The 27,957-nt window shown below is 44.3% G+C and overlaps 1 protein-coding gene and 1 non-coding gene across 2 annotated transcripts; both read right to left on the reverse strand.

Annotated features, from left to right (window-relative positions):
* Window positions 1-4,766: 4,766 nt before the first annotated feature.
* On the reverse strand, window positions 4,767-27,897 carry Ybx3 (Y-box binding protein 3). Its single transcript, XM_034511452.3, has 10 exons — window positions 27,323-27,897; window positions 23,853-23,916; window positions 22,882-22,915; window positions 20,197-20,286; window positions 18,648-18,770; window positions 15,167-15,373; window positions 10,167-10,258; window positions 8,234-8,405; window positions 7,663-7,761; window positions 4,767-5,318 (listed from the first exon to the last, which is right to left on the reverse strand). The coding sequence occupies exons 1-9, from the start codon at window positions 27,558-27,560 to the stop codon at window positions 7,696-7,698; spliced, it is 1,086 nt and encodes a 361-aa protein (XP_034367343.1). The 5' UTR covers window positions 27,561-27,897; the 3' UTR covers window positions 4,767-5,318; window positions 7,663-7,695.
* LOC117715925 (small nucleolar RNA SNORA70) lies at window positions 19,601-19,734 on the reverse strand. Its single transcript, XR_004607706.1, has one exon. It is a non-coding gene; the product is annotated as a small nucleolar RNA SNORA70 (small nucleolar RNA).
* Window positions 27,898-27,957: the final 60 nt, after the last annotated feature.

The raw sequence follows: 27,957 nt of genomic DNA on the forward strand, positions 1-27,957 counted from the left end.
ATGGAAAGCACAAAGCATAGCTGTTAAAACATAGCCAATTTATAGAGACCGCTGAACACCTGGACAGTCCCTATACTACAGAATGTTGGAGCATCCGATCTTCAGCCTTCTGGCCCAGGGTCATCTGACAGACCTAGTGATGCAGAATTATTAAGGGCTGATTACTCTGTTTTGGCAGATATAATCAGTCAACTATTCTGCAAGTGTGTCCTTTTCTGGACAGTGATTTGTCTGTAGATGGAAAGAGGCAATTCTTGCCTAGTGGCTGACTCACCACAATTGGAATAACTCCAAAGATGCTCAATTTCTTCTTAGAATCCAAGACAGGAAGCTGTCAGGAGCAGACAGGTCTCTAATCAAAATGAACATTAATACAGAAATGTTTGTAACATCAATTCTGTGGACTTCTGATGTTTTGAAAACCAACTATTTATGTAAGGCAATCTGGACTGTTATCTGTTAACTCCTCTCAGCTATTTCTAAAGAAAATATAGAAAACACCCTAACAATAAACTCAAAGCCATGAATTTGCTATAGGCCCTTAACTCACAGGCTAACCGTCTCAAATAAGTTAAAAAAGTTAACGAAGGACTGGGTCTAAGCCTTGTATTCCTAAATGTGTTATACAGGCGCAATGCCTATGATAGTAACAATATTCATCTCACTTTTATATTAATAAGAAGCTTGTACCAATGAAAACCTTAAATTTGAAATCAAAGTAAATTTTGTAGCATTTAAGAAATTATAACTTCATCTTAATAGCAATTATACATATTTCTACCAGTAGGTTATGGCTGTTATCCTTAGGTTTGGTCTCCTCATTGTGTCCTGGATTTCCTGGATATTTTGTGTTAAGAACTTTTTGCATTTTGTATTTTCTTTGACAGTTGTGTTGATATTTTCTATGGTTATCTTCTGCACCTGAGATTCCCTCTTCTATCTCTTGTATTCTGTTGGTGATGCTTGCATCTATGACTCCTGATTTCTTTCCTAGGTTTTCTATCTCCAGTGTAGTCTCCCTTTGTGATTTCTTGATTGTTTCTACTTCCATTTTTATGTCCTGGATGGTTTTATTCAATTCCTTCACTTGTTTAGTTGTGTTCTCTTATAATTCTTTGAGGGCTTTTTGTGTTTCCTCTTTAAGCGCTTTCACCTGTTTATCTGTGTTCTCCTCAATTTCTTTGAGGGTATTATTTATGTCCTTCTTAAAGTCCTCTATCATCATCATTAGAAGTGATTTTAAATCTGAATCTTGCTTTCCTGGTGATATGGGGAATTCAGGACTTTCTAGTGTGGGAGAACTAGGTTCTAATGATGCCAAGTACCCTGGGTTACAGATGCTTATGTTCTTGTGCTTGCCTTTTACCATCTGTATCTCCTTAGTGCTACCTGCCCTGTCCCTGACTGGAGCCTGTTTTTCCTATTATCTTGGTTGTATCAGAACTTTGTGGGGTGGGTGTAACTCCTGGGGTTTGGGGCCCAAAATCTGCTCAGTGCTCAAGCACAGACAGGATGCTGCCCAGGTGAGAGCTCTGGGAGCCCCATTTCCTCTGGGTTCTTAGAGATTGGGGGCAGAGCTGCCGCCCAAGATCTGCTCAGTGCTCTGGCCCAGACCAAAGGAAACCAGTGCTCCGGGCCAGGAGTGACTTCCTGGGTCTTTGTGGGTCCCAGTTACTCCCTGTTTGGGGCGAGCCTTGCTGTCTGCTTACCTAAGATACTGCCCGGGTTAGAGTTCCTGGGAGCCCTGCTTCCTCTGGGTTCTGTGTGATTGGGGGCAGAGCTGCCGTCTCTGATCTTCTCAGTTCCTGGGCCCAGACCGGAAGGAACCAGTGCTCCGGGCTCGAGAGCTTTCTTGAGTTCTTCAACAGCATCTGATTGCTTCAGGGATTTCTTAAGGAGATAATATCAGTTTATCAATGTGGGTAAGAAACCCACCTCTCATCATGCTTGGGGGTTAAAACTTTCCTCTATAGCAACTGGGTCTTCCATTTTCTGATGGTGAAAATGGAAACAACGTCCCTTTGTCTTCTGTTTTCATTTCCTTCTGGTCTTCCTCTTAGTGGTAATTTGGATGTGCATTTTTTCCTTTTATGTCTCTTTTGCTTAACTCTTTCACAGATCACTTTTAAAGTCAATGTTCTGGGCTCTAGAAATGAGTCATGCACTGGAGGACTTGTTCTGTACATGTGGGTGAGTGAACATTTGTAATGCAGGGGGCTTTGCCTTGGAGTGGAGGAGCACATTGCCTTTTAAAGCTGCCTGCAGATGAAGAATTAGCACGTTGGGTCTCTAATGCTGGCAGCTGGATCAGGTGTGTCATGTAGTGAAGAGAATCCACTTCTGATTTTTTGCCACTTGTTCTTTATTCAGCTTTATTTTAGACACACAGGAAAGAACATGCTACCTCAAGACCTGGCCTTTGTTTTGCCTTTTTGAAACAGACCTGGGTCTCACTAGTAGCTCAGTTTGGCCTCGACCTCTTTAATCTACTTTCTACCTCCCAACAGCTGGGATTAGAGCCTTGAGATAACACCTCTAGTCCTTTACAGCTTTTGTCTTCCCACTCCACCTTCAACTTTCCCATCAGTTAAGAAACATATTAGCCCTAGGTGAGTCTACAGGTGAATCTCAAAGTAGAAAAGGAGCTAATACTGTGCTCTTCTTTCAGGCTGGGGCTCAGATGAGGTCTTACAACCCAGTCAATATGTGGAATCTAGATTCCCTTGTTGATCCCCATACATTACTGAAGCAGAAACTATCTACCTTAGATAGTTAGTCTATTGAGGCATGGATAGTAGATAACAGCACTGTCTTCAAGCCACAACTAATCGATATTAGTACAACATTCCTCCTACTACACAATTAAACAACACTGTAGAAGACTGAAGAATCAACCTGAAATTTACCAGGAAGCCTTTTCCCTGGAGGATTTGCTCTCATTCCGTGTTACTATCTTAAATGAAGTTCCTTTTCTCTGCCTGTTAAAGACATTGGAGGTAGATGAAGAGAGGAAACAGTTAGGTTTGAGCATGACAGGTGTGGTGAAAGTCTCAAATACAGCAAACGGGCAGACACAATCAGCTAATCGAGAAAAGGTTTTGTGGGTGAGGAAATCCATCAAATGCAAATAAACCCCTTCAGATATTAGCCATAAAGCACAGGATAACCATGCTACAACCCAGAGATCCAAAGAAACTGGGTAATAAGGAGGGCCCAAGAGAGGAAGCATGGATCCCACTCAGAAGGGGAAACAAAACAGTCATTGGAGGTAGACGAAGAGAGGAAACTGGCTGGGAGTGAGGAGGGGAAGGGGTGTTGACAGATGGCTGAGTGTGATAATGGAAATTGGTGGGAGCATCTATGGGACTAGATCTAGAACTCTCATCAAAGGGAAGCAATCCTTTTAACTTTCACATGTGTCAGCACCCACACACAAGCTTACAAATACATGTTAAGAAGTTATCTTTTTGATAGTATCTGGTTGAAGATAAGGCCTGTTAATGTTCAGAGGATGCATAAACAGTTGTTGAGGGAGAAAATTTCCTCAGTCTCATAATCACTGGGAAGTTGCTAGTGTTCCACAAACCAACCATAATACCCAAATGAAACTCAGAATATCACACACTCACACACACACACACACACACACACAATGTAGATTCGGAGAGGAAGGAAATGAGCAGGAGAAAGAGAAATAACTGAGAGCGAATGTAAAGTATGCTTTCTGAAAAACAAGAGCAGTCTTATATCCTAGCCGTAAGTACTACACATACTACTCAAACATCATCCTGACTACAAATTACTCATCTGTTTTATTAAGCCCAGAGAAGTAATTGTTCCAGGGACAGCTTGTCAATCCTAGTCAGCAGCTAGCCTGCTCTAAACCAGTGGGGAGACATGTATCTCCTTCCACACCATGTTGTGGACCAAACTACCTACTGGGATGTGTGGAACGTGGATTCCTGGGAAGCAGAGCAGAGCCTTTTCTGCTGATGAGGACTAGAGGACACACTGAAGTGAACAGTGGAGTTCAGTGTGGAGAACCGTGTGGAGAACCGTGTAGAAACCCTCCTGCCTTTTTGACCCATTATGGCTACCACCTCTTATCCTGTTAAAACAGCTGTAAACTATTTACAGGGCATTTACCTTGTCTGCGGGCAACCTAGGTATGACAAGGGCTGAGATATTCCACTTTAGTGAAGGCTATGAGCATACAGGGATTATGGTTCAAGGTGTTCAGAGATATCCCTTGAATGAACAGCCAGAGACAGGTGTGTACATGAGACATAGCAGTTTGATCTCAAAACCTCAGGCATAAAGTTAAGAGTTCTTCATTAAGTCCCCAGAAAATCAACAGTGGATCTGAAACCATTCACCTCAAGGCCATCCAACTGTTGCTCTGATGACCGGTTTAGAAATTCAGCCTGTAACACCTCACACCTACCAGAAATAAATTTATCTCTGGGTTGCATATTTCAATGACACCAACCCAGTTCCTACAATCTCAAACTCACAACAAAACTGTGCTCGGCTGAGCATTTAACAGGGCTGGGGAGATGGTGGTCAAAAGCACAGGCTGCTGCTCTTCTAAAAGACTAGCTTGATTCCCAATACTCACTCAGCAGCTCAAGTCACCCGTAACTTCCCAACACCCTCTTGGGCCTCAGTGCACCAGGCACTCCTGTGCTATCAACATGGGCACAGGTCAAACATTCACACAAGGAGGAGGAAGAGGGGAAAAGGGAAATACACAACAGTTACGCAGCTTTTCCTTTGAAGGTAAAAATTTTATTTTTGAGGAACTTGTTACTGCACATTTCAGAGAGAGCTATGTAAGAAAGCAAAAATGTTCTCCCCTCATCCTAGGAATAAATAAGGGCATAAAATTTCTTCTTAAATCATGACACTTGGAAGTTTAGCACCAGCATCCAAAATGAACAACAAAGGAAAAAGAGCATTTACTATATATTTCAGATTTCTTTGGTTGGGGCAATCCCCATGTGGTATTAATATTTCTTCTTTTAATTCATATTACCAAAACAGTAAAAACCAGGAAAAAAATATAAAGCACTAGGTTGCTGAAACTGGGGAGGCTGCTCTCCTGAGCCTGTGCAGGTTCCCGGGACACAGCTTGGTGGACACTTGCTGGCTCGTTCACTTTGCAGTTGTTAGTTTCGTAGAGAATAGCAGTAAACATTCTAATGTCCAAATCTTGGTTAGTCTTCCATTTTATTGCTTAGATGTTTCTTTGGTGTTGGTAAGGTCATGGGTGTGCTTTTTTGCCTTGTTTTTGAATGGTCATTACTTCTTAAGGTCACCTAGAAGAAGTTAAAATCAGATTTTAAGAATGATATACAATGACCAAAAGTTAGGACGAACAGGCAAAAAATATTTCCATACAATTCAAAATTATTTGCAAGGCTCTAAATCAGGTATATGTCTTGCACAGGCATAATGGGACAAAAGTGCTTATTTTTAATGAATACTTCTACAGAGTAGAAGAGTCAGTATACAGAAGTACATAAGAAGCCTGCATGAGGATGAACACCGTAAGCCAGTGTTGTAAAAAGTAGAACAGGGGACTGGTGGGGCTTGCTGGCTCTTAGCCTAATTCTCCACACAGATCAATGGGTTAATGTAGGTCCAGAAGGGGGACTGTCCATTCTGCCTAGAGAGACGAGGAATGCTGCTACCCTGCACGGCAGTGTGCCCTCACAGACAGGCAACTCCAATCCCACAGCACAGCACTGGGGAAGCTCATTATAAACCCCAAACTGTACTTTCAATAAAATGGCATGGGCAGAGTGGGGTTTATAAATGTAGAAAGAAAGAAATACATAAAAATGAGTTAGAAGGGCGATAGGTAAAATCCAGGGAATGAACCAGGTGCTCAAGCACACGCCTGTAATTCGAACACTCAGGGCAAAATTCAAGACTACAGTGAGTTGTTGGCCACCTGGAGCCTACAGAATGAGCCCTTGACTGTCTGCCCTGAGCCCACCTAAAGAAAACCCCAAATCAAAATCACATACGGAATAAAGTCATTATTAGCCTAACTCTGACAGCCTTGGCTAAACTTCAATCTACGTAGATAAAACTGACAAGATCTTTAGCAAGATAGAAAAAGGGCTGCTGTTCTCCATTCCCCATCTGAATACCTTAGGTACTTCAACCACTGTGACATCTCTTGTCATCACTAGTTTGTTATCACTGCCACAGAGGAAATATTGCTCAATCCCAAGCAGGCCAGAACTGCAGAGGTTCACTAGATCTCATACCAAACTGCATGGCCACAAAACAAGTAACACTGATTGGAAGAAGGGCAAAGAAAAACCATTCACATTTATGCTGCAGGCAACACTTCCCTGGAATTCAAAAGCAGGCTCTGGTCAGGAAGTTTTAAATTAACAAACTGAGCCCACTATGGCGGTGCATGCTTGCAATCCTAGCACCAAAGTGGATCGCTGAGTTCAGGTTCAGACAGCCTGGAATATATAGACTGTCTTTTTGTTTGTCTGTTCTTTGTGACAGAGCCTCTCTGTGTAGCTCTGGCTGTCCTGAAACTTGTTATGTAGACTAGGCTGGCTTTGAACTTACAGAGATCCACTTGCCTCTGCCTTCTAAGTGCTGGAAATAAAATGTATGCCACCACTCCTGGCTACTAAAAGACTGTCTTACAAAATAAAACAATGACATTGGCTGATAGGTGACAGAATAGCACTGGTTTTCCCAGTGTCCTTGCTGTGGAAATGGCTCGTAAGTGCCTGCCACACAAAAATGAGGACAAGAAAGATTCCAAACACTCACAGGAAGCTGGAGTCAGTGGGCTGTCTGCAACCCTAGTGCCCCATGGAAGACAGAGAGGATCCCTGGAGCTTGCTGTCCAGCCAGTCTAGTCACTGGGCTCATTGAGACCCTGTGCCAGCAAGTAACGTGGGAAAGAACAAGAAGAAAAAAGCAACCTCTGCTCGCTGCAAACACAAATGTTGACTGTCAACCCAGGCTTGTGGCATAAGCCTGTAAACCCAAGCACTTGGGAAACTTAAAATAAGATTACCGTAAGTTTAAAGGGGCAAGTACCAAGTCAGCCAGGGTTACAAAGCAATACACGTTACAACACCACCAGCAAACATGTGCATAAAAAAAAACAGGTAATAGGTTGGGAGAGGCAGCTCAGTGGGTTAAGAGTGTGCTGCCTGTGCAGAGGACTTTAGTTTCCAGTACCAACACTGGGTGGTTCCTAAGTGTAGAGGATCTGATAGATTCTTCTGGACTCAGTGGGAACTGGCACTCACAAGCACATATCCCTACACAAACTTATGGACACTAAGTTTTTAAAAAAGCATTATCTAAATAAATAGATAAAACTGGGCCAGCAAGTTGGCTCAGTGGGTAAAGGTGCCGCTTGTTATTCACACCTTCCGAGCTCCATCTCCAGATCCCATGTTCAACAGAACTGACTCACCCTACAAGGAGCAACCATTAAACCTGTCTACATATTTATACCTTAACTTAGGTACTGACCCTTATATAGGACCAGTCCCGAAAATACTGAACACCCCAACCATATCCCCGTCCCTCCACAACCACCCAGGTACAATGGAGACCACTGCAGGTACCATGGAGGCCCAGTGTGCTGCTGAGAACAGGAACGAGGCTCACCCTGCTGCTGGTGAAGGTGCCTGGGAGCCAGGGTCACTCGGCACTGCTCTGTTCGGTGGCTGGAGCGGGGTTCTCAGTTGGTGCTTCACCTGCCTTGGTCTGAAAGAGCAAAACCACATGCAAACTCCTTTAGAGGACTATGTAGCGTTTAAGGGTAACTAAGAAGAAACATAACAGTACGGGTTTTCCCTTTTCTTTTATGTATGGCTCAGAGACCAAGTGGCTTCTACTTGACCAATAAATCCCTTGCACCCTAGAATTCACAGCACGCAATGGCTGTTACTTTGTCCTTGTGCACCAGGAGTTTCTCTGCTATTAACTGCTATCCTTCCTACTAAGCTCCCAATCCCTGCTGGTCTAATTCCTCCAGAGACTGTTTAACAAGCTCAAATCACCGGCTTAGCTTGCGTTACAGGAGAGAATCCTGTCTACAGATGGAGCCTACTTAAGCAACGTTGTGCTTGGTGAGTGTTCAGTGTCACATGGGGAAAGACCATCCTTAGGACTTTAAAAAGGATGGCACAACTCCTCAGGCTGATCTGGGTGTGCCCCTCCTGGCTGCTGGCTTTACCTCTTTGCCATCTTGTGAAACAGCGTTGAGGGGACGGGGGCGGCGCCTATAGTTGTAGGGGCGTCGGAATCCACGGCGGGCAGACGGCTGGTTTGGACCATTGGCTGCTTGCTGATTTTCTTTATCTTCAGCCTCTCCAATAGCAGGGGCAGGTCGTGGGCGAGCGGGTCCCCTACAGCAGGGAACAGAAGTTACATAAGAAAGCTACATGTGGGAAGGTGGGATGGGTGGGGTTGAAGGGTAGGGTGGGGAGGAGTACTCAAGGGCATGAGGTTTGTCTACTATTGAGCCAAGTGATTAACTAATTAATAAGTACTTGCTCAATTATCACAGACCAGACCAGTGCATGCAATGCAGATGGGATGGTGTTTGGTGAAAACCAGTATTTCTCCATTCTTTTGCTTGTTTACATATTTGTAGTAAACACACAATACAGTAAAATACATAGGGTCTCACCAAACACTGTGATAGGCACCAAGGAAACTGGAGAAGGAAGCATGGCCCAGGCTGTTGCCTGCACATAAGATGATCTAACAGAAACCAAGGTTGTTCCTGTGAGACTCCTTAGTGATTAACCAATATTGCAAACTGGAACCAACCATGTAAGGAAGGCTTGGTACAAATTCTTTCCCAGTCTGTTTTGTTTTTGTTTTAATAAACCCCTATTGATAATAAGCTAGTATGTTTAACCAATAAAACACATGAAAATGTTCCAAAGTCTGAACTCAGGAATAGCTCTCTGGAACCAGTGTTTTAGATAGGGGAGGGACAGCATGTAAGACACACAATCCAGGAAGCCCCAGTTGTTCCCCTCACCTTGAGGGTGACATGGTACTGACAAAAGCCTCTATTATGAAGCTTCCAGAGGTTCTGTGGGCAAAAGCACCTGCACTCTGAACACATGACCTGAGGCCTGGTTTCCATCCCAGGAACCCATGAGAGATGCGTGTTCCGACCTCCCCATACATGCTGAGGCACACACACAAGAATAAAACCTAACAAAACCACAACCCAAAGGATCGTAAGGGAGTCTATCCCAAATGAGGAATAGCAAGAGACAAAGCACATTAAAATGGTCCAGCCTTCAGTGACAGTAATGGCAGGGGTACTGACACTCAGGGTGTCAGAGGACATTGTGGTAAGCATCGGTGACCATTTATTCGTGTAAATGTCTTAGCACTGAACTACTCCAGCCTCACCCCCCACCCCCCCACCCCCCCGCAACCCTCACTTTTATTTTTGAGACAGGTCTCGCTGTTTAGCCCTGGCTGGCATAAAATTCAGAGATTCACCTGCCCCTGCCTCCAGCTTTAAATGACTTTTTTAAATGTCCAAGGTACAGACTGGGTGGCCACAGCAGAGGCCAGAAACATGCCAAAGGATACAGAGCAACTAAACTCTTGGGTTCTTCATGGGCTATGTGTTCTTCAGCCAGGTTTCAAACAGCCCCAGTGACTACCTTAATTAAAATGTTTACTATTTCGATTTCCCTCCATTTCTGACACAATAACATGCACATCAATTAATGCTTACTTTGTTTAGCTTAGTTAAAATTAGGCATTAAATCAAATATGGCGCCAAACACCTATAATTCCAGACGTGGGGGGGGGGGGGAGAGCTAAGGCAAGAGGAAGTTCAAGGCCAGACAAGGGTACATAATAAATATGAAGACCTGGCTACACAGTAAGACCCTGTGTCAGAACAAACAAAAGAAGAGATTTATTTATGCCACTTCAAGTTGCAGGCCATGACCAGCCCCTGTTAGACAGAGAACAGCCCTCTGGCTGTACAGAGAATGAGATGTGTGTGAAGACCTGGGCTGCTCCCCATCACAAAGCAACCATATCTTTAAATAACACAAACAAGGCCATGAAACAGACCCACAGTTCCCTCATCCATTCCGCCACCTCTCTCATAGTTATGGCACTCATACCTGCGGAACCTCGGGCGGTAGGTTGGATTCCGATGGACCTGGAGCTGTGCTCCCTCGGGGACTCCATCCTTCATCTCTCCAATCTCACCAGCCTAGAGGGCAATGACAGCTGGAAATGAGCCAGGACACAGGGCAGGACTCAAAGCACACAGTCCCGTGTAGAAGACTGGCTTTAAAAGCAAATCTGAGTCAAGAGCTTTGTTGCCAGGCTGAAGCACAAGTAACTGAGTCTGTTACTCACTGGCTATTTTTATGAATGACAGGAAAGAAATGAAAACTCATTCCTACACAACAATAGCCTTTGCCCTTCCTTAGCGCAGGACACCTAGCTTTACACATATTAAAATCTGACCCTTTCAATACTGAAGAGACTATTTTAAGGGCTCAACCTGCCTTGCTCTCACCTAGTATGTGAGAAGTACTAGTTCCCAGCACCAAATGCTGACAAATTTAACGTATTTATAATGTATTTATAAAGGAAACGTTGTATTTCTGAGCTATGGAGCATGTTCAACTGCTTCAGACTCAGATGCACTGACCCACTAAGGTACACAGGTTTCAAAGTCATGTTTATGTCACCCATAGCTAAAGGAAGTTGAGGAGGTGTCTCCTTGGCAGGAGTTAAGGACTGGCTTCAACCCAGTCCTGACTAATCCTAAAAGCATACCTTAAGCTTTTTTTTTTTTTTTTGGTTTTTCCAGACAGGGTTTCTCTGTATAGCCTGGGCCGTACTGGAGCTCTGTAGACCAGGCTGGCCTCGAACTCAGAAATCCACCTGCCTCTGCCTCCCAAGTGCTGGGATTAAAGGCGTGCGCCACCACCGCCCGGCGAAGCTTTTTCATCTGCTTATGACAAGTGTAACATTTAAAAGTATGTCTTTGGAAGGAGGGGAGCTAAGACAAAGTACTACAATGGTGCCTCTGACACAAACACACACATATTCACTCACAAAACAACCCATCCCTGCCTGGCATAGTGGCCCAAGTCTCTAACTCCAGCACTCAGAAGACTGAGGCAGGAGAGTATCATGAGTCCATGATCAATCTAGGCTACATGATGAGACCAATAAACAAAACCAACAAAAAACCCACCTCCTTGTTTCACCTCTTCAAGAAAAGGGGAAACGAGCATTTCCAGAATTCCCCAGTATGCCCACTAGCCTCCTATGATTCATTTTTTTTTTTTCACAATGAATAAGGGAAGGCATCATGGTCACATCCACACTTTGTTTTCAACACACGAAGCAAGCTAACTTAGAATCCTGTTTTAAATTTATTTATCTTTCTTTTAAGCTAGGATGCTTGGTCATTCTTAGCTTTCTGATCTGAGCACCTAAATTTGGGATACATTAAATTTAATTCATGTACCTCTGATAAAAAAGCCACTAAGTAGCAGAATAATCTGTTTTTCCTACCCTGTGAGGTGGTATCATAGCACTGCTGATATATGCTTTGAAGGATGATTAAAGTCTCCAGTTAGTGCTTTGCAAGGTCCCTTAGCCTGAAATAGCCCTATTCCTCAAATATTTAGTAGATTCGTGTATTTATTTATGCCTGTATGGACTCTGGGGTTTTGATTTTATTCAGTGAGCCATAATTTTAACAAATCACTACTGGCTAATAGGAGGAAGTCTGCACGCAGGCTCATAGCTTCTTGACAAGTCTCCAACAATCTTTAGAGTACTTTCTGCCTTTCTGGCACAGGATGGCCAAGGCTTTTACTGGTATTTTCTCTGACCCAGCTCTGAAGACTAGTATTTCTAAAAGGGGCTTCTTTCTATCAAAGAATCCCACCCAGAAACAAGCAGCTCAGGCTGGGCCACACGTAGCGTTGCGGAGGTATCCTAGCGCATCCCTGCTACACACTCACAGGCAATCCAACGTGATCCATGCATACGCCTCATCTAACAGCTTTGGGAGTTAGGGGGCACAAGTGAGGCAAGAGGCAACTCAGCACCATAGAAAAAATGAATCATTTCTTTTAGTCCTTTACAGATTCACTGGCTACAAAAAAAACTTATGCCATCACTATCAAGCACTAGGAACGTCAAATAACATGCATTCTCTCTTCCCACTCCCTGCCACATTTAAACTTTTCCTCACTGAACACTGTCCTCTAAGTTATCAAACCCAACCATCTCCTTGATTTCTGATTGCCCCTCCTCCCACAGCCTGGTTATCAAGGACAGCTTCATGATGCTTATTCTTGGATCTGACGCCCATCCTGATGTCATCATGCTCACAGCAAGACGACAGTCCTTACTGAGCTTTAGCAGCAACAATCCGTCCTCGCCAAGATCTCACCCCATTCCCTCCCTCCCTCCCCCATACTCACCATCCCAACCAAACTAAGTCTACGTTTAACATCTTGACCATACCACCACCAATAAAAGATAGGCAGAAAAGTAACTAATGCATTATCTTGTGTAGGAACGTATAATGTGTGTTTGGTTGGTTTCCTTCTTTTTTTGGTTTTCTTTCTTCTTTCTTTTTTGGTTTTTCTTTTCTTTTGGTTTTTCGAGACGGGGTTTCTCTGTGTAGCCCTGGCTGACCTGGAATTCACTCTGTAGACCAGGCTGGCCTCGAATTCAGAAATCCGCCTGCCTCTGCCTCCGTCTCCCAAGTGCTGGGATTTAAAGATATGAGCCACCACTGCCCAGCTTTGGTTTTTCAAGGCAGGATTGTGTGTGTGTGTGTGTGTGTGTGTGTGTGTGTGTGTAGCCCTGGCTGTCTGAAACTCACTCTGAAGACAATGATGGCTGGCCTCAAACTCAGAAGCTGGTATTAAAAGGTGTGGAAGAACTTGTCTGGCTATAGAATGTGTCACTGTGGTAGAATGGATATAGAAATATAACAGTACACCTGTAGAGGAGAGAAGACAGCCAGAGGTGTGGGTCCTTGCATCCCACCATGTTTTAAAATAGGGTCTTTTGTTGTTGGCTTCTGTAGAGGTCAGACTAACTGTCCTGCAAGCTTTTGTAGTTTCTCCTGTGTCTGTCTCCAATCCTGCTGTAGGAGAGCTGGCACTACATATGCACAGTGCTAATGTCCAGCTTCACACAGTTCCTGGGGATATGAGCTCAGATCTAATGCTTGCATGGCAAGTGCTTTGAGAACCACTGACAAAGTCATCAAAGTTGCTAATTGTTAAAAACATTCAAATCTCTTCATCTGTAAGAAAAACAAGAAAAAGTATGGAAGCAACACTGCTTAGCCCATAGGCCAAAGACAAAATTAAGACTGATTTCAAACATCTGTCCCCTGGTAGGGGCCACAGTGCTGCTTCCTTCTCTCAATTACCCTCTGAAGCTTATTCAAATACACATAACCATCCTATTTGAGAATGGGCACCACTGGCGGCTGATTTTACATGCATGCATGTATGTATGTATGTATGTATGTATGTCCTTCAGCATTACACAACCACTGCCCTGCATGCTGCATGGCATCATTTCCCATGCTGCCCTGCACTGGTCCATAAAATTTCACTCTGCAGGAGTCAAAGCCTTTTCCACCTGAACTTAATATACTGTAGCAGCTACCCTAGAGATCAACTTTCACTTTTTAAAAAAAATAGTTTACAACAATGTCCTTGAAGATGTCTAGTTACAAGTAGAAGTTTCCAATTTGAGCTATTGATCTGGTATAAGGAGACTTAGTAACTCTGTATCAATTGACTTAGTAACCGTGTATCAATAGTGCAGTAGTATGCATGAAAGAGTGTAATGGAAAAGTTGCTGCAGACATCTAACATGGGTTGTTTCCAAGATGGAACAGCTATGGTTGGCATGTGTTCCAAACAACCACATGTACTTTATGTTGCCAAGAATAAAAGAGTAAGCACACTGCTGGGGGAAAAAAAAACAAAAACACAGCATTAAGTCACATGCTACTCTTTCTATGACACCAAGAAATCATGTTGCCCCTGTCTTTACTGTGAACTATATTCTTTTAAAAGACATGGGGGAAAAAAAACCCCACCACAATGGTTTCAGGAAGTGTGCCTTATATGCTAACTAGTAGGGACAGGTCAGAAGCTGCTGCTAAAGAGCTGACCCCGGCTGAGTGCTCTTGCTTCTGTTTCCTAGAAGCCTCAGATGCTGCCCTGAAGATGCCTGCTCTGCCTCATGTACCCAGTGTCTCCATACATCTGACACTCCTTGTTATTTTTAGCACATTTGTCAGGGGCAGCTGTTGAAGAGTTAGAAGGGAAAAACAAGAAGCCGTGTAGAAACAACAGCTATGCATGATGGGAATGGGAGGAGTGTAGCAAAGAGACTGAACATAATGTTCAGTCAAAACATTTAGGGGGGAGTGGGGGGTGGTGAAGCCCAGGGACACTGAGAGGGAAGAACTGTGGCTGGTGATTATAAGAACCCCCTCTCAGCCTCCCAAGCTCCCTGGAAATTAAAATGTAAACCTTATTAACGGATTCTCAAAAGCTCTACCTCTTTCCTACACTCAACAATCTCATTCTGTTAGTGTATCAGAAAAACAGCACTCTCATCTAATTTGGTATTTTACATTTTCCACTGTACTCTGTGCCCCGCTCTCATGTTTAATACAACATTCTAGTAAAGGCATCCCATGCTTCCACTTCACAGGCAAATTTCATCTCTCCAAAACCTGATTTTTTTTCAAAAAGTGTAAGAGACAGGAATAAAATCTAGGCGCTTTTTGAGGTAAGCGTACAAAGTCTTGAAAACATGCCTCAGCAAGCATCATCAGACCTAGCTTGTTTTCCTTACACATCTACAAACTAGACACCCTACCCATTGTCCCATGATATGCATGGCTTATGATGTACTTCTAAAGATGTTCTTACAAGTGCTCTAAACAGGCAGAGGGAGCCTTGCTGCAGCTTTGGTAGCACGGGAAGCTGCAAGCAATAAGCAATGTGTTACTTCCGACAGCGATAGCTGGAGTTGAAGGAGGAGGAGAAGGAGGAGGCACAGAAGGACGAAGGGTGAGGACTGTTGAGGAGTCTCAGGTGCATTTTACCTGCATTCTGTTGGGATGGGGAAAGACCCGAGAGCGGCGGTCAAAGGTCTGTCCCACGTGGTAAGGCGGGAAACGCCGCTGCCGGTATGGAGGGCGATACTGGGGGCGGCGCAGCTGATTCCTGGCCCCAGAGAACTGCCCATCTGCGGCAGGGGGCTCAAATCCTTCACTGCTGCCGCTCCCTTCCTCCTCCTCCTCCCCAGCGTACTAGCGAAGCAAAGAAACATAGTTTCAGAAGAAGTTACAGCGAGGCAAGAACCAAAGAACACCACTTAGGATGAGCTATCACCAGGAAAAATCCCAACTCCCAGAGCAGTGACCCTTCATTGTGAACAACATTGTGCAGACACAACACACATAGCCCAGACAATCAAATGACTGACTGGGATGAACTACATGGAGATTAAAATAGATCTATGCAGATATCATACCGAGCAGCAGGAAAGCAAGAGCAAATCAATCTATTACCAAATCAAAAAGACACTGAATTAGATAGAACAGCAGCGTTACACTGTTTGGCTCCTTTTAATGTGTCTCCCAAATTTACCCAGTGAGGAAAGTCAAGAACGGTCAAGAAAAACAAACAAAACAAAACAAAACCAAACCCACTTTATGATGCATCAGTAGATTTGACCTGGGCAGTAAGCTTCCTAGGGCAGCTGGCTCTCTTGAAGCCATCGTGGGCTACAAAGGCAAAGCACTACCACACTTCCACTAAGATGCTCATCTCTCTCTCACCAGCATGTGGTGGATCTTCCGGGATAGAATGGGAGGCACTCTCAAAAGACCAAGCACAAAGCAGACAGAAGAACCAGACTATCTTCTATCAAACCATGCACCACAGGCACGCAATGGTGTAGTACTACGCCCGTCTTCTCTCCCAATGTGCACAGGACTTTCAATCAAAACGTTACCAGTATTAATGAGTTATTGTTAAATTAACTATTTAATTTCTAATATAATAGCAGTATCATACTATTAATAACTGAGATCCTAACACCATCTAAGCCTAAAGGTGGGTTCAAAACTCAAACAGCGCGAGGGCTGAGATCCAGCGCATCATACTTCCTATGTGTAGAAATAAGGTTTAATTGTATTTTAATAGCAGGAAATCCTCATACTAATCAATTCTAAAATATAGAACTAATTTTTCTATTTTTTTACTTTAAAAACTAAACAAATATCCCTAAAGAATTTATTAACTCAAATCTCAGTTTAAAGAATATGAAATGACAAAGTCTTACAAGAAACACCTGCAATATATATATATATTTTTTAACTGCACTCAACACTAGTAAGCTAGTGACCAGTCTCTCTTAGAGGATGGGTTACTTAAGCTTCAGAGCTTCCACACTAAACCCACACCCAACTACTAAACTCCCCACAGAACTGGTTTGGTTTAACTTCACACACCAATAACACACTGTTCTGAGGGACTGGACTTAACTCAAGGGCCCGTCTGTGTTAGGCAGGCGCTCTGCCACTGAGCCATAGCCCAGCCCTTTTACTTTTCATTTGGAGACAGGGTCTCCTAAGTTACTCAAGCTGGCCTTGAACTCACTCTGTAGCCCAAACAGGGCTTGCACTTGCGATCCTCCTGCCTCAGCCTCCCGAGTAGCTGGGATTACAGACCTGCGCCACAAGGCCTAGCTCATTCTACTCTTTATAAAACCTGTATGAATAAATGATTCACAGTTATGTAAAGATATATTTTGCATAAGAAATATTCACCACATAAATTTCTGAAGGCATTATCTTTAAGTTCATACACCTAAATCTTTCATATAGACCTCTATGAAACAATCACAATGGCGCCACCCTTGCTGACCATGCTCCAGTCAGTGCAATGGAAGACCACCACATACATTAACTGCATTTCTTTTCCAGCTCTTGGAGGAAAAAATGTTCAAGAAAAATTTTTACTGAAGATTTTCTACCGCTTTTACTTCTGAATTGACCTAGACATTAAACTGATCATAGCTAGAGATCTAGAATGTGAATGAACTAAGTCAAAGCAAACTAGCCATCCCTACCCCTCAAAGATTAAGAGGAATACATATGTGTACCTGTCTGTGTGTACATACATGCTGAGGCTAGAAGTTGACATTGGGTATCTTTCTCAGTCAATCTCCATTGGATATTGTTGAGGCAGGGTCTCTCACTGAACCTGGAGCTCATGGACTCAGCTAGGATACCTGGATGAGCTACAGGCATCTACTTGTCTCTGTCCCAGAACTTGGGATTTCTGCAACAACACCCAGTGTGTGCTGGAATCAGGTCTTCATGTTTGCATGGCAGGTACTGTATTGACTGAGCCTTTTCCCCAGCCCTCATGAACTGTTAACAAACATAGTAAGTCAAAGGAAAACAGAGATGAAATATAAGGAATGCAACAAAATCAACACAGGACAGGAGTGGATAGCAGCTTGAAAGCAGAAGTACACAGAAGGTGCATCTGTATCAAAATAGCGCCAAGTCATTTTTATCTGTGTATTTTTTTCTTTGTAGCTCTGGATGACCTAGAACTCAAGAGATCTGCCTGCTTCACTCTTCTAAATGCTATGTATGATTACAGACATGAGCCACCACAACTAGCTAATCTGAAGATATTTTGTCCTTTTGAGATTTTTATGAGTTTTTCTTTGTGTGACATGGGTAACTTCCTTACTGTGCTGAGATCCCTGATTGTTGAGTCTGTGGTACTAGCACCCGGTTCTACATTAAAAATATAGACCATTATATCATACCTTTTTATTGAAAATCTACAAGGTCCTTATGACAACAAATAGGTTCATTATATTTACCCTGAGAATATTCCTTTAAACTCAACCTAAGAATGTTCCAGCCAGATTCACTTCACCTAAAGATGCTTCACCTGGACGGAGACTAACCCAAATACCTAAAGATCTGTCATTTCTCACCACTTTACTTTGAACTAAGAACAAAAGGCTTTCCTACACCAAGCAGACTCTTAACTTGCGGCATGTCATGTAACACATCTGATGCCAGCATGCACCGTGATTCCTAAGATAGCCCCACTCTTTCTTGCCAGACAAATGCAGGCTTTCTCAGAGGCTAGCTGTCTCAGCATCAAGGCAGGAAACAGGTTGCACAGCTGTGATGGGAACCCCAATCCTGGTGCCAGTAAATACCACGTAATGAGGATCTGGCCAAAGGAAGAGAAAGCCTTTGGAAAACTTGGCACCTTCATTAAATCTGGTCACAAGATAAGTGAATGTCTGTTACTTGCAGCCAACTCTACCTTAAATGATACAACTTCTTACTGGCAAGTTTCCAATGGGACCTCTAGCTATCAATAAATTCTGGAAACTAAAGTTTCCTTTCAAAAAAAAAAAAAAGATCATATGCCATATGTCTAGAATATGGCACTCTCAAATACGGTATTTATCAGTTCCTAAGTTCATTCAGTTTTAAGTACCGGAACATTTGCAACCACTGATTAGGGACACAGACAACATACATTACGGGGAGGTCCACGGCGCCTGCCATAGTAGCCGCGTCTGTACCGGCGCCGATCAGCAGCATAGCGACTCCCTTCTACAGGAACTCCATCTGGGCCAGTCACATTTGCTGCTTCAGCACCCTGAGGAAGAAAACAAAAGTCTCCAAATTTAAAAGAAATCAAGTAACCAACTACAGTAATAGTCAGCTACAGGGTTAAGAAGCCCTACTGATATCTCAAAAATAGTGTTTTACTATCTCAGTTAGGGTGACCTCTAGAACTACATACTTGTAGTTTGAGACACTCTACCCCCTTGTCTGATCAGCCAAGTTAGGAGCAGTGCATACATCAAACATGAATGAATGAATACAGGACACTTCAATGGAAGAGAGACAAAATACTATGAAACCTTAGCACGTGCTGAAATCTATGGTACCCCGAGGTACCACTGGAATCCTGACTGACCGGCTCCAGCTGCACTAAGTAACTCTGAATTACTGTTTAGCTTGGCAGAAACAAGGAAGAAAAGGGCCTTCACTTAAGAATAGTCTCCATATAGTCCTCCTTTAAGTCTTCCTGTTATATTCTTGACATTAACTTGCTTTTTTTTTTTCTTCCCCCTAAGTGCTAGGAAATGAAGCTAAGAACTCAAGCATGCTAGGCAGTAAGTATTCTAACACAGAGCTACATCTCCAGCTACTACATCACTAACTTCACCTGCAACAAATCTGGATTAAAAAGCCCTACTTCTTTGAAATATAGGATATTCTAGGGACCAGGCAATGTAAGCCTGTCTGAAACTTCAATCACATATTCTTTACTATGCAGCTAGGTACAGAAGTACATCACGATCTGGGCAATATGAATTCTGGCTATGAAGCCCTCGTCCTTCCCAAAGTCACCCTCAATACTTGTCTGAAGCCTAAATTCTGGACAGTGTAAGATCAGAGACATGAACACTTCCTGGAAAGTTTTGTCTCCTAGGTCCCTTTGAGCAACCTATATAAAAAATAGGCAGCATACACTACCCAGGAGGCTGCTGTATGCAGCTACTGCACACCAGGTTCCACCAGGAGAGAAAGCTGGTCGGCTTAACTGGCTGCAGTCGAACATTTCTGTCATTGAGGAGGGAGGGGTACACTTCTGAGACAGAATGTTACTGTGTAGCATAGCCTGGCCTCAACATTCCTCCTTCAGCCTTTCTAAGGATCACATACCAACCATCACGCCTAGTTTATGTGGTGCTTGGGATTGAATCATGGGTTTCATGCATGCTAAGCAAGCACTCTACTAATTGGGTTACATGTCTGGACCAAGACAGTGTGAGGTCCAAACAAAAATGTATCTTAAGACTTTGAAGAAACCAGGCTTTATTTCAGAGTTCCCTTATTAATCAAGAAACTAAAATATAGAACATAGTGAATATTTATAATGGCATCCAGTAAGAATATTTCTGCTTCCACTTCCTCCTATCACAAAAATTTAAATATTATTTTGGAGGCTGAAAGGCCACATGTTATACAATAAAACTATGTGCAGGCACACTCTTACATCACCAGCTTCTCACCTTTTCTCCTTCAACCACATCAAACTCTACAGTTTCTCCATCCCCCACACTGCGCAGATACTTGCGTGGATTATTCTTCTTGATGGCAGTCTGTCAGGGAAACAGAAAACACCATTGGAAGTGTATTCCAATACTGAAATGTGTTCATCAATTTCATGTTAGCCAGAATACTATCTATGTATTTTGCTTTAAAAAAAAATAGATTCCCCCATTCTTCCATTAACCTGCATCTCTCCACACTCTTATACCACAGTGTACACGTCTTCCCTGATTTGTGGGACGCTTCAAAATGTATCCCAGTAGGTGGCAGAGAGATGCAGTCACTACAGACACCTGCTCCATCCTGTCACTCAATCAAGATATTGAATCAGACTGTTACATCAAGCCAAAAGGCTCCTGAGGTTCTGTCTCAGGCTCCTTCCATGAGAGCATGAGACCTTATGTAAACATGGGCACGGTTTGGTTACAGAAGCTTTTTTACATGGGGGTAGCATGTTGGAGTGATGGCTCAGTATTTGTGAGCATACACTGCTCTTGCAAGAAAAGACTTGAGTTGGGCTCCCATACCAACATTATATAGATACCTGCCCATGACTGCAGAGGATCTAATTTCCTCTTCTGGTACCAGCACTGTACACTTTTGCATGTAACACATATACACATAAATAAAAAGGACTTAAAAAGTTAGTGTGGCTGGGTATAGTGATATATGCCTGTAACACTAGCATTCGGGAGGTGAAAGGAGGAGGATGATCAGGAGTTTAACACTAGATTCTCAAAAATACAGAAAGACAGCTTAGTGGCTCGTGTTTGGAATGACCAGCACTTGATGATGAGAGGCATAAGAATTATTATGATCTTGAGGCCAACCTGGGCAACCAGAAGTTCAAGACCAGTGCAGACAAAGTAAAAACTTATCTCACAAAAATAAACACATTAGTGATAAATAAAAAAGAAGTATCAAAGAGATAAACGTTTATGCCCATAATTACTGATAATATAATAAACCAGAACATTTCAGGATTGATGGCACACAAGTGTAATTTAATTTGGTCTCTGAGGTATTCCACTTTATGGAAGAGGAAACACAAGGTGGTGCCTTACCTGATCAGGGTTACAAAGCTAAGAGCAAGTAGAAAATTTGTATACTGAATGTTCAGCATTTTCCACCTCACACGTCAACCCTCAAGAGAACTGAAGAGCCACTCTGCATAAGGCATCTGCACCTCTAGCATCTGCTTAAGAAAAGGCTCTTTCTCTTTTTCAAATACAGGAGAGAAGAAGCCTCACAAACTTCCATTTCCCTGGCTGGCATCTCTGAACAGTTAAAGGGCTGGGGAGTTTCTATGGAACTAGGTCAACCTTATTTTATAAAGCGATTAGACATGTGTAATCCAGCCTTCCTCTACTCTGAGTAGGAGGGAGAGAAGAGGGGGGGGAAAAGTGAGCCAATAGGGCAGAGACCTCACCCACTCCACAAGGAGGCAGCTCAGGACAGGATGTATTCTCGCACAGCATGATTTAGCTATCCCAAAAAACAGCCCCTCCCTGCCGGCTCGTTCCCTTTTTCCTGTTAAACTGGGCAGGCCTCAACACACTGAAGTGACTCACTACACAGCCTCATGGGGCTGGAATCAGGTCATTAGCTCACAGGGGAGGCCAGCCACTAGCATGGAAAGCCCTTTCTCCCAGCAGTCACTCAATAGGGCGCTTCTCCAAAGGGTCATTAACCTGCACATGTTACAAGTACAACACTTCCTTTTCAGTCTGCTAGGACTCTAAGTTATATCTCAACAAATCCACTCCAATTATCTAGGTACAACAGAAACGTATCCCACAAAGCAGACCTAGAAAGGATGGAAAATACAGCTAGAGAGGTTCTTAGATGTGACTATCTCCAAATGCCAAACTGCAGCCCAACACACACAAACCCAAACAGGAGGGAACATGTACAGCATCACAGCCGTGCAGGTCCATGGGCCAATGCCACGATTTCTCATCAAGATTCTGAAAGTGGCAGGCCCCTTTCAGACGGAATGTACAAAAGGAACAGCAAAAACAGGTGACTTCTCTTAACCTACTTTATAAAGCAAACAACCTAGGACAGTAATGAAGAACATCTGAGGATGAAGACACATGAAGCATCGATCCACGATGCCTATTTGCTCTCTCTCTTTTTTTTCAAACAGATGGAAACTGTCCTTGGACTTGGGCATGTGCTAGATATGTCTCAACCAACAGGAGGGAAAATAGTCTAAGAAATGGAAGCGTTTTCATGTCTGAGGCCTACATACATCTAATCCTCTTCTGGATGCTATTCACAAACCAAAGGAGTTTTCCAACGGCAGCTCAGGCAAAAAGCCAGGGCGGTTCTGGCCAAGCACCAAGAAGAACTACACCATTAGGCCAGTGCTGACATGGAAGCAGATTTTTTTCCTTTTTTTTTTTTTTTTTTGCTAACGACTTACAGGCTTTAAAAACCAGAAAGTAATTTAACTGAAAATGACTTCATTCAAAGTTAAAAACAGCCCAAATGTGTGAAAACAGTTTATACAGTGGGACAGGAAGGTTTATCTGCCACTCTGAATAATGCTGAGCTGAGCTCGCATTCTAGAATGAGTTCGGGACACTACCACCATCTGCAGGACTCACACAGTCAATGTATACTGCTGTAATCCCTCTTACCTGGTGTACAAACACATCTTCTTTGGTGTCATTTCTGTTGAGAGGCAGGAGAAAAAAAAAAGAGAGAGAAAGGAAAACTCACAATTAGAGGGTCTGAGCATTCAGAGAAGCTTCAAAAAACAAATGCATTATAAACAAAGATCAAGACCTAAAAGGAAAAACCACCTTTTAAACAGTTTGTCTTTTCAAAACAGATGCCAATAATCAATTCCCACAACCCTCGTCTCTCCTAGATCCAGATGCCCCTTCCCTGCTTTACACTGCACTGTGGCAGTCTAAGCATTGGATTCCACAACACAGGAACACCCATTTGCTCTCATGTCTTTCTCAATCACATGCTATGTAACCAGAGCCCTAAATTTCCCTCCCAGCAAAAGCAAGACAGTCAAAAGGACAGGGCACAGCTGTGAACTAGGCTCTCCTTACACTGAAACTTAAAACATCCTTCCCACCACCCCACCCTAACCTCCACCCAACTCAGACAGATAAGAAACTGGAGGAATTGGTTTTAAAAAGCAAGAAAACAGAAAAACATCAACACCCTGTAAAATACATCCCTGTATCTCCAAGTGGCCTGTGGTTACCTCAATTCAAGTCACCATGGTTTAACACTAGTTTCCTCACAGGACTTGGAGCAGACGAGAGCAGGGCTCACAACCCAGCTCAGTTACTCTCTAGTTTGTGACCTTAAGTTGCTTAACCAGGTTCTCTTCTCTCCATCTGTTAGAGTATGGATATGGACTATCTAATGTTCTTTTCATTTCTGACTATACTTTTAATCTCTGTTCTAAATACTAGAGTATATGAATGTTCTAGAAATGCATATTAATATTTAATGACCAACGGCTTAGAAATAAAACTATTTACCACGCCTAGGAATCTTAAAATGTATACAACCCATTAAGAAAGTGGAACAATGGATTTGTAACTGCTGTTGCTACAAAGTAGGTACAAAACATGCAGACACATACCGGTTTATAAATCCATATCCATTTCTGACGTTGAACCATTTGACAGTGCCAAGGACTTTGGTGGCTACAAGGCGGGATTAAGCAGATATGTTAGCACCTGACCTACAAAGAGCTAAATCTCCTATCACTAAGGCCCTGGTATCATTACACAAAGCCTAAACACCCTTGAGTAAACCATTAATGGTTTAATTAAAAACAAAAAACAAGTGGGAATGTAATAAAGAGATGATTATTTCAAGCCTTAGCTTTTGTGCAGACTTTTTACCAAGGACTCAAGGGATGGCCATGTGCCTGGACAATTCTGTAGTAATTAAACTGAGAAAGGTAGTTGAGAAAAACATGCTGGTAAAGATTCAATTCCAAGGGAGAGGCAGCTGCATATGCCTATAAATCCAGCACTTAGGAGGTAAAAGCAGGAAGGATCGGGAGTCTGAAGACTATTGTTAAAAACAAAAAGGCTCCAGAAAGTTCCCAGGACTGGGGACTTGGCTCTCAGTTGCTCTCAGTTGGTAGAACACTTCACATTCATTCAAGAAGCAACAGGTGTGAGCCTCAGAAGAAGCACAAACCAACAATTAGGGGGAAAAAAAGACAACACGAAACACATAACAAATTCCTGTTATTCACCCAGACACTGCCAATGTACAAAGGAAGAACCTCAGAGAAAGAACAAATAAGCTGGGTCATCTTATCAATCCTCGTACTTTAAAATATTAGACAAACTTAAAAAGCAACACAGTAGCTCCTTCTTAGTAACCAACCTACAAAGATATAAAGAAACTGTCTGGTGGCCAAATGAGGGCTGGTCAGAAGTCCAGAGTAAGAACTGAAGCTGTCTCACTGCAGTTCTGTACATGACACAACAGACCCTTTTCACACCAAGGGGTTTACCTGCTGTCTTCAGCAGCTGGGAAGGAAACCCTGGCATTCCCTGGCATTCTCTAGAGTTGACTGACTACTAGTCTCTATCCTCTGTCATGGGCAAAATAATTTCTCTTTAGTGCCTCACTTGAAAATTCATTAAAAAAAAAAAAAAAAAAAAAAAAAAAAGAATCTACATTTTGTAGATTCCAAATATGACTTCTGAGATCAATGGTGAATGTCCATTTTAGTATCTCCAGGAAATGGATAGTTCTAAACTAAGGAAATGCCCAAGACAGTCACCAACACTCAGTGAACAGGAAAACCTGGCAGGACTACACTTAGAAGGGAAAAGCTCAGGAGTGGACACGCCAGATCTACAGCCTCTCAGCGAGGAGATGCTGTGGTTTTGTGTGGCACAAAGATGGGCATGCACAAGCCTCTTAGCTTTCTTTGATGTGCTCCTCAGCCTTTAGCTTATTAAAGCCAATCTAATGTGAGCTGCAGAGCAAATAAGAAAAAATAACTGATGTTTCTGATGTCAACACAGAGAAGTCAGGTTTGGATAAACAGCATGGCCTCTACATCAGGATTCCACACATCAGGATTTGGTGTTTCTTCCAAAAACTCTGGATATATACAGATATGCACATGGGCGTTCTGAAAGAAACACTAAGAAGCCCAGTGTGGTGGTGCACACCTGTAATCCTGCCCCTTGGGAGGTGGAGGCAGGATGACAAGTAGTTAAAAGTTATCCTCTGGTACAAAATGAGTGTGGTCAAGGCCAGCCTGGGCTACTTCATGAGACCAATGTCAAAAAAAAAAAAAAGCACAAAAACAGATACACAAAGAAGAGAAGGAAAGGCAATAGTAACAGCAGAAGGGGGTGGGGATGAGAAACATTCTCAAGTCTGTCTTCACCATTGAAGGTGTTTCTTCTCGAAGTGTTTTTTAAAATACTAACTGTACAAATATTTCCAATAACTTCACAGCCAAACAAATTCATTCATAATTTTAATACTATATTCAAGTACACAAGGAGTCAGTTGGTAGAATAAGCCTATCCAGTTCTTTTTACTTGGATAAACCTGTTTTCCCTAAAGGACTACATGGTATAAACCAAAGTTAAGGCCCCTTTGCAGAGACCAGAATGAGAGCGTCCAAGATATCCATTTCAGTCAGTACTGAGTCCAGAACACTTTGTGTATCCATGTGTCTGCTTGGCACAGGAGATGGCAGACCACATCGGACAAAGACAAACAGCGCTGAAAGTGTCAGGTGGAGGCTTGCCCTTCATTTTGAGAGTCTGGACTTTTGAGTGGCAGAATGAAAGACACCAGACTCATCACCAGGCATCTGGCAGAAACAGAACCAAATTGCTGGAGATTTCGGAAACTAACCTTCCTTTATCGCCACCCCCCTCACCCCCATCTCCAAAGATATGATCTACTTTTCTTATCTCAAAAGTGCAAGGATCAAGTAAAAACCTGTAGGATTCCACCTGCCCTTAGTAAGGTATCATTAAGAACCTGCTTCGGCTAGCAACACAGGGTTCTATCTTTCATTTTGTGTGGAAATGGTCCAAGGAGCATCTGCTATAAAGTGCTACAATGTAACACCCACAAGACCTTTAAGGAACTTTTTAGTGCGGGTGGGGAAAAAATTGGCAGGAACTGAGTTTTTAAAGCCTTAGGAAAACAAGAACTGGAGGATTGTCTGGGGTGGGGAACATCGAATGGTGTTCTATTTCTTCCACAATACTCCTTCAGCTTTCTTGCTAAATGGGGAGGAAGCTCGGAAAGCAGGCGAGCCTAAACGGCCCCACCCAAAAACAGTGAACATTTCTGAAGCATCCTACACCATCTGTTAACTTTCCTGTTTCGGATAGTGAACCACTTGCGCACGCACACACCCTCCGGGGAGCTTATCCACCACCCACCTGCTGGGCAAGCCTGGGGAAGGCCTCACACCGGGCGTTCCTTAAGGAAGATGAGGACACCCAAATAGGCGACAAGCTACTACAGCCACCGTTGCAAACCCTCTGTCCCCCCCCCCCCCAAATCTCCAGTCCCCACCGTCCCGTTTCCCTTCCAGTTACAAGTCATAAGGTAACCATGTTTTGGACACTCGTCCTACTCCATTTCCGACTAAGTTTTTCCCAGGCGTCACACCACGTGTGTTCCCACGGTGCGGGAGAGGGTAATGGGCACCAATTGGTGGGTACTGGAAGGCCCTTTGCATCTGTGGGCACAGCAAGGGGAGGAGGGTGCCCGCCCCAAGTTTCCCGGGGCGTTGCAACATCCCTGTGCCGGCATGTGGCTCGCAGGAGCATGGCCGCTGTCCCAAGCCCACGAGGGAAGGGCGTCGGGGACAGACACCTGACCCTCCCAGGCCCAGGGGAAAAAAAAAATACACCACACAATAAAATCTTCCCAAGTCACCCCCCCCCCTCGTGCCTCCCCGGAGACCCATCCTCCCCCCAGAGGAAACGTGCTGCTTTCCGGACCCACGGCAAAGACTCCCCAGACCTGGCCCACGTGTCCCAGTCCGCCCTGCATCCACGTCCATCCTCCCCAGCCGCCTCTCCCGGGCTGCAGCCGGGGACTCACCGAGAACTTTCTTCTCCGCGTCCTCGCTGCCCGCGGGAGCTGATGAGGCCGGGGCGGGCCCGGGGGCTGCGTCTCCGCCGGGGCTCCCCGCGAGCAGCGCGGCGGGCGCCGGGGCCTGGGGCGCGCCGCTGGCCGCCGGGCTCTTAGGCGCGGGGTCCGGGGGCGCCGCGGCGGGCGCGTCGGCCGCGGCCTGCGGGAGCGTGGTGCCGCCGGTGGTGGCCTCGCCCGCCTCGCTCATGCCGCCTCTCCGCTCTCTCCGGGCACCTCGGTGGCGGTTGGCGGCGGTTAGCGCGGTGGCGGTCGCGGCGGCCGGCTCGCTCTCGGGGAGGCCGGTGCGGATCGCGCGGCGCGGCGGCGGGCGGCGGCTCGAGGGCGGGGGACGCGCGCGCTCGCGGTCTCGCTGGGTCTCCCGGCCCCGAAGATGGCCCCGCGCAAGTGCTCGCGGGCGGCGGGAGGGCAGGCGGGCGCGGGGCGGGGAGAGAGAGGGTGGGGAAAGCCGCCGCGGCTGCTCATTAGCATTTAAAGGCGCCTGAGCTACTCGGCAGGGCTCCCGGAGCTGGTAGGTACCGGGAGGCGGGCACCGGGGGCGAGGTCACGGTGAAGCAGAGGAGACGTGCCCTCCCCAAGACATCTTT

This window comes from Arvicanthis niloticus, chromosome 9 (genome assembly GCF_011762505.2).
Source record: "Arvicanthis niloticus isolate mArvNil1 chromosome 9, mArvNil1.pat.X, whole genome shotgun sequence".
NCBI lineage: Eukaryota > Metazoa > Chordata > Mammalia > Rodentia > Muridae > Arvicanthis > Arvicanthis niloticus.

Bases quoted from the DNA above. Each gene is read 5' to 3' on its own strand.
- Ybx3 (XM_034511452.3), bottom strand. From the start codon at position 27,560: ATGAGCGAGGCGGGCGAGGCCACCACCGGCGGCACCACGCTCCCGCAG. The intron at 18,771-20,196 runs GTGAGAAGCTGG...TTTCTTCCTCAG, and splicing joins ATGTGGTTGAAGGAGAAAAG to GGTGCTGAAGCAGCAAATGT. The intron at 8,406-10,166 runs GTATGAGTGCCA...TCCCTGCTGTAG, and splicing joins TACCGCCCGAGGTTCCGCAG to GGGACCCGCTCGCCCACGAC.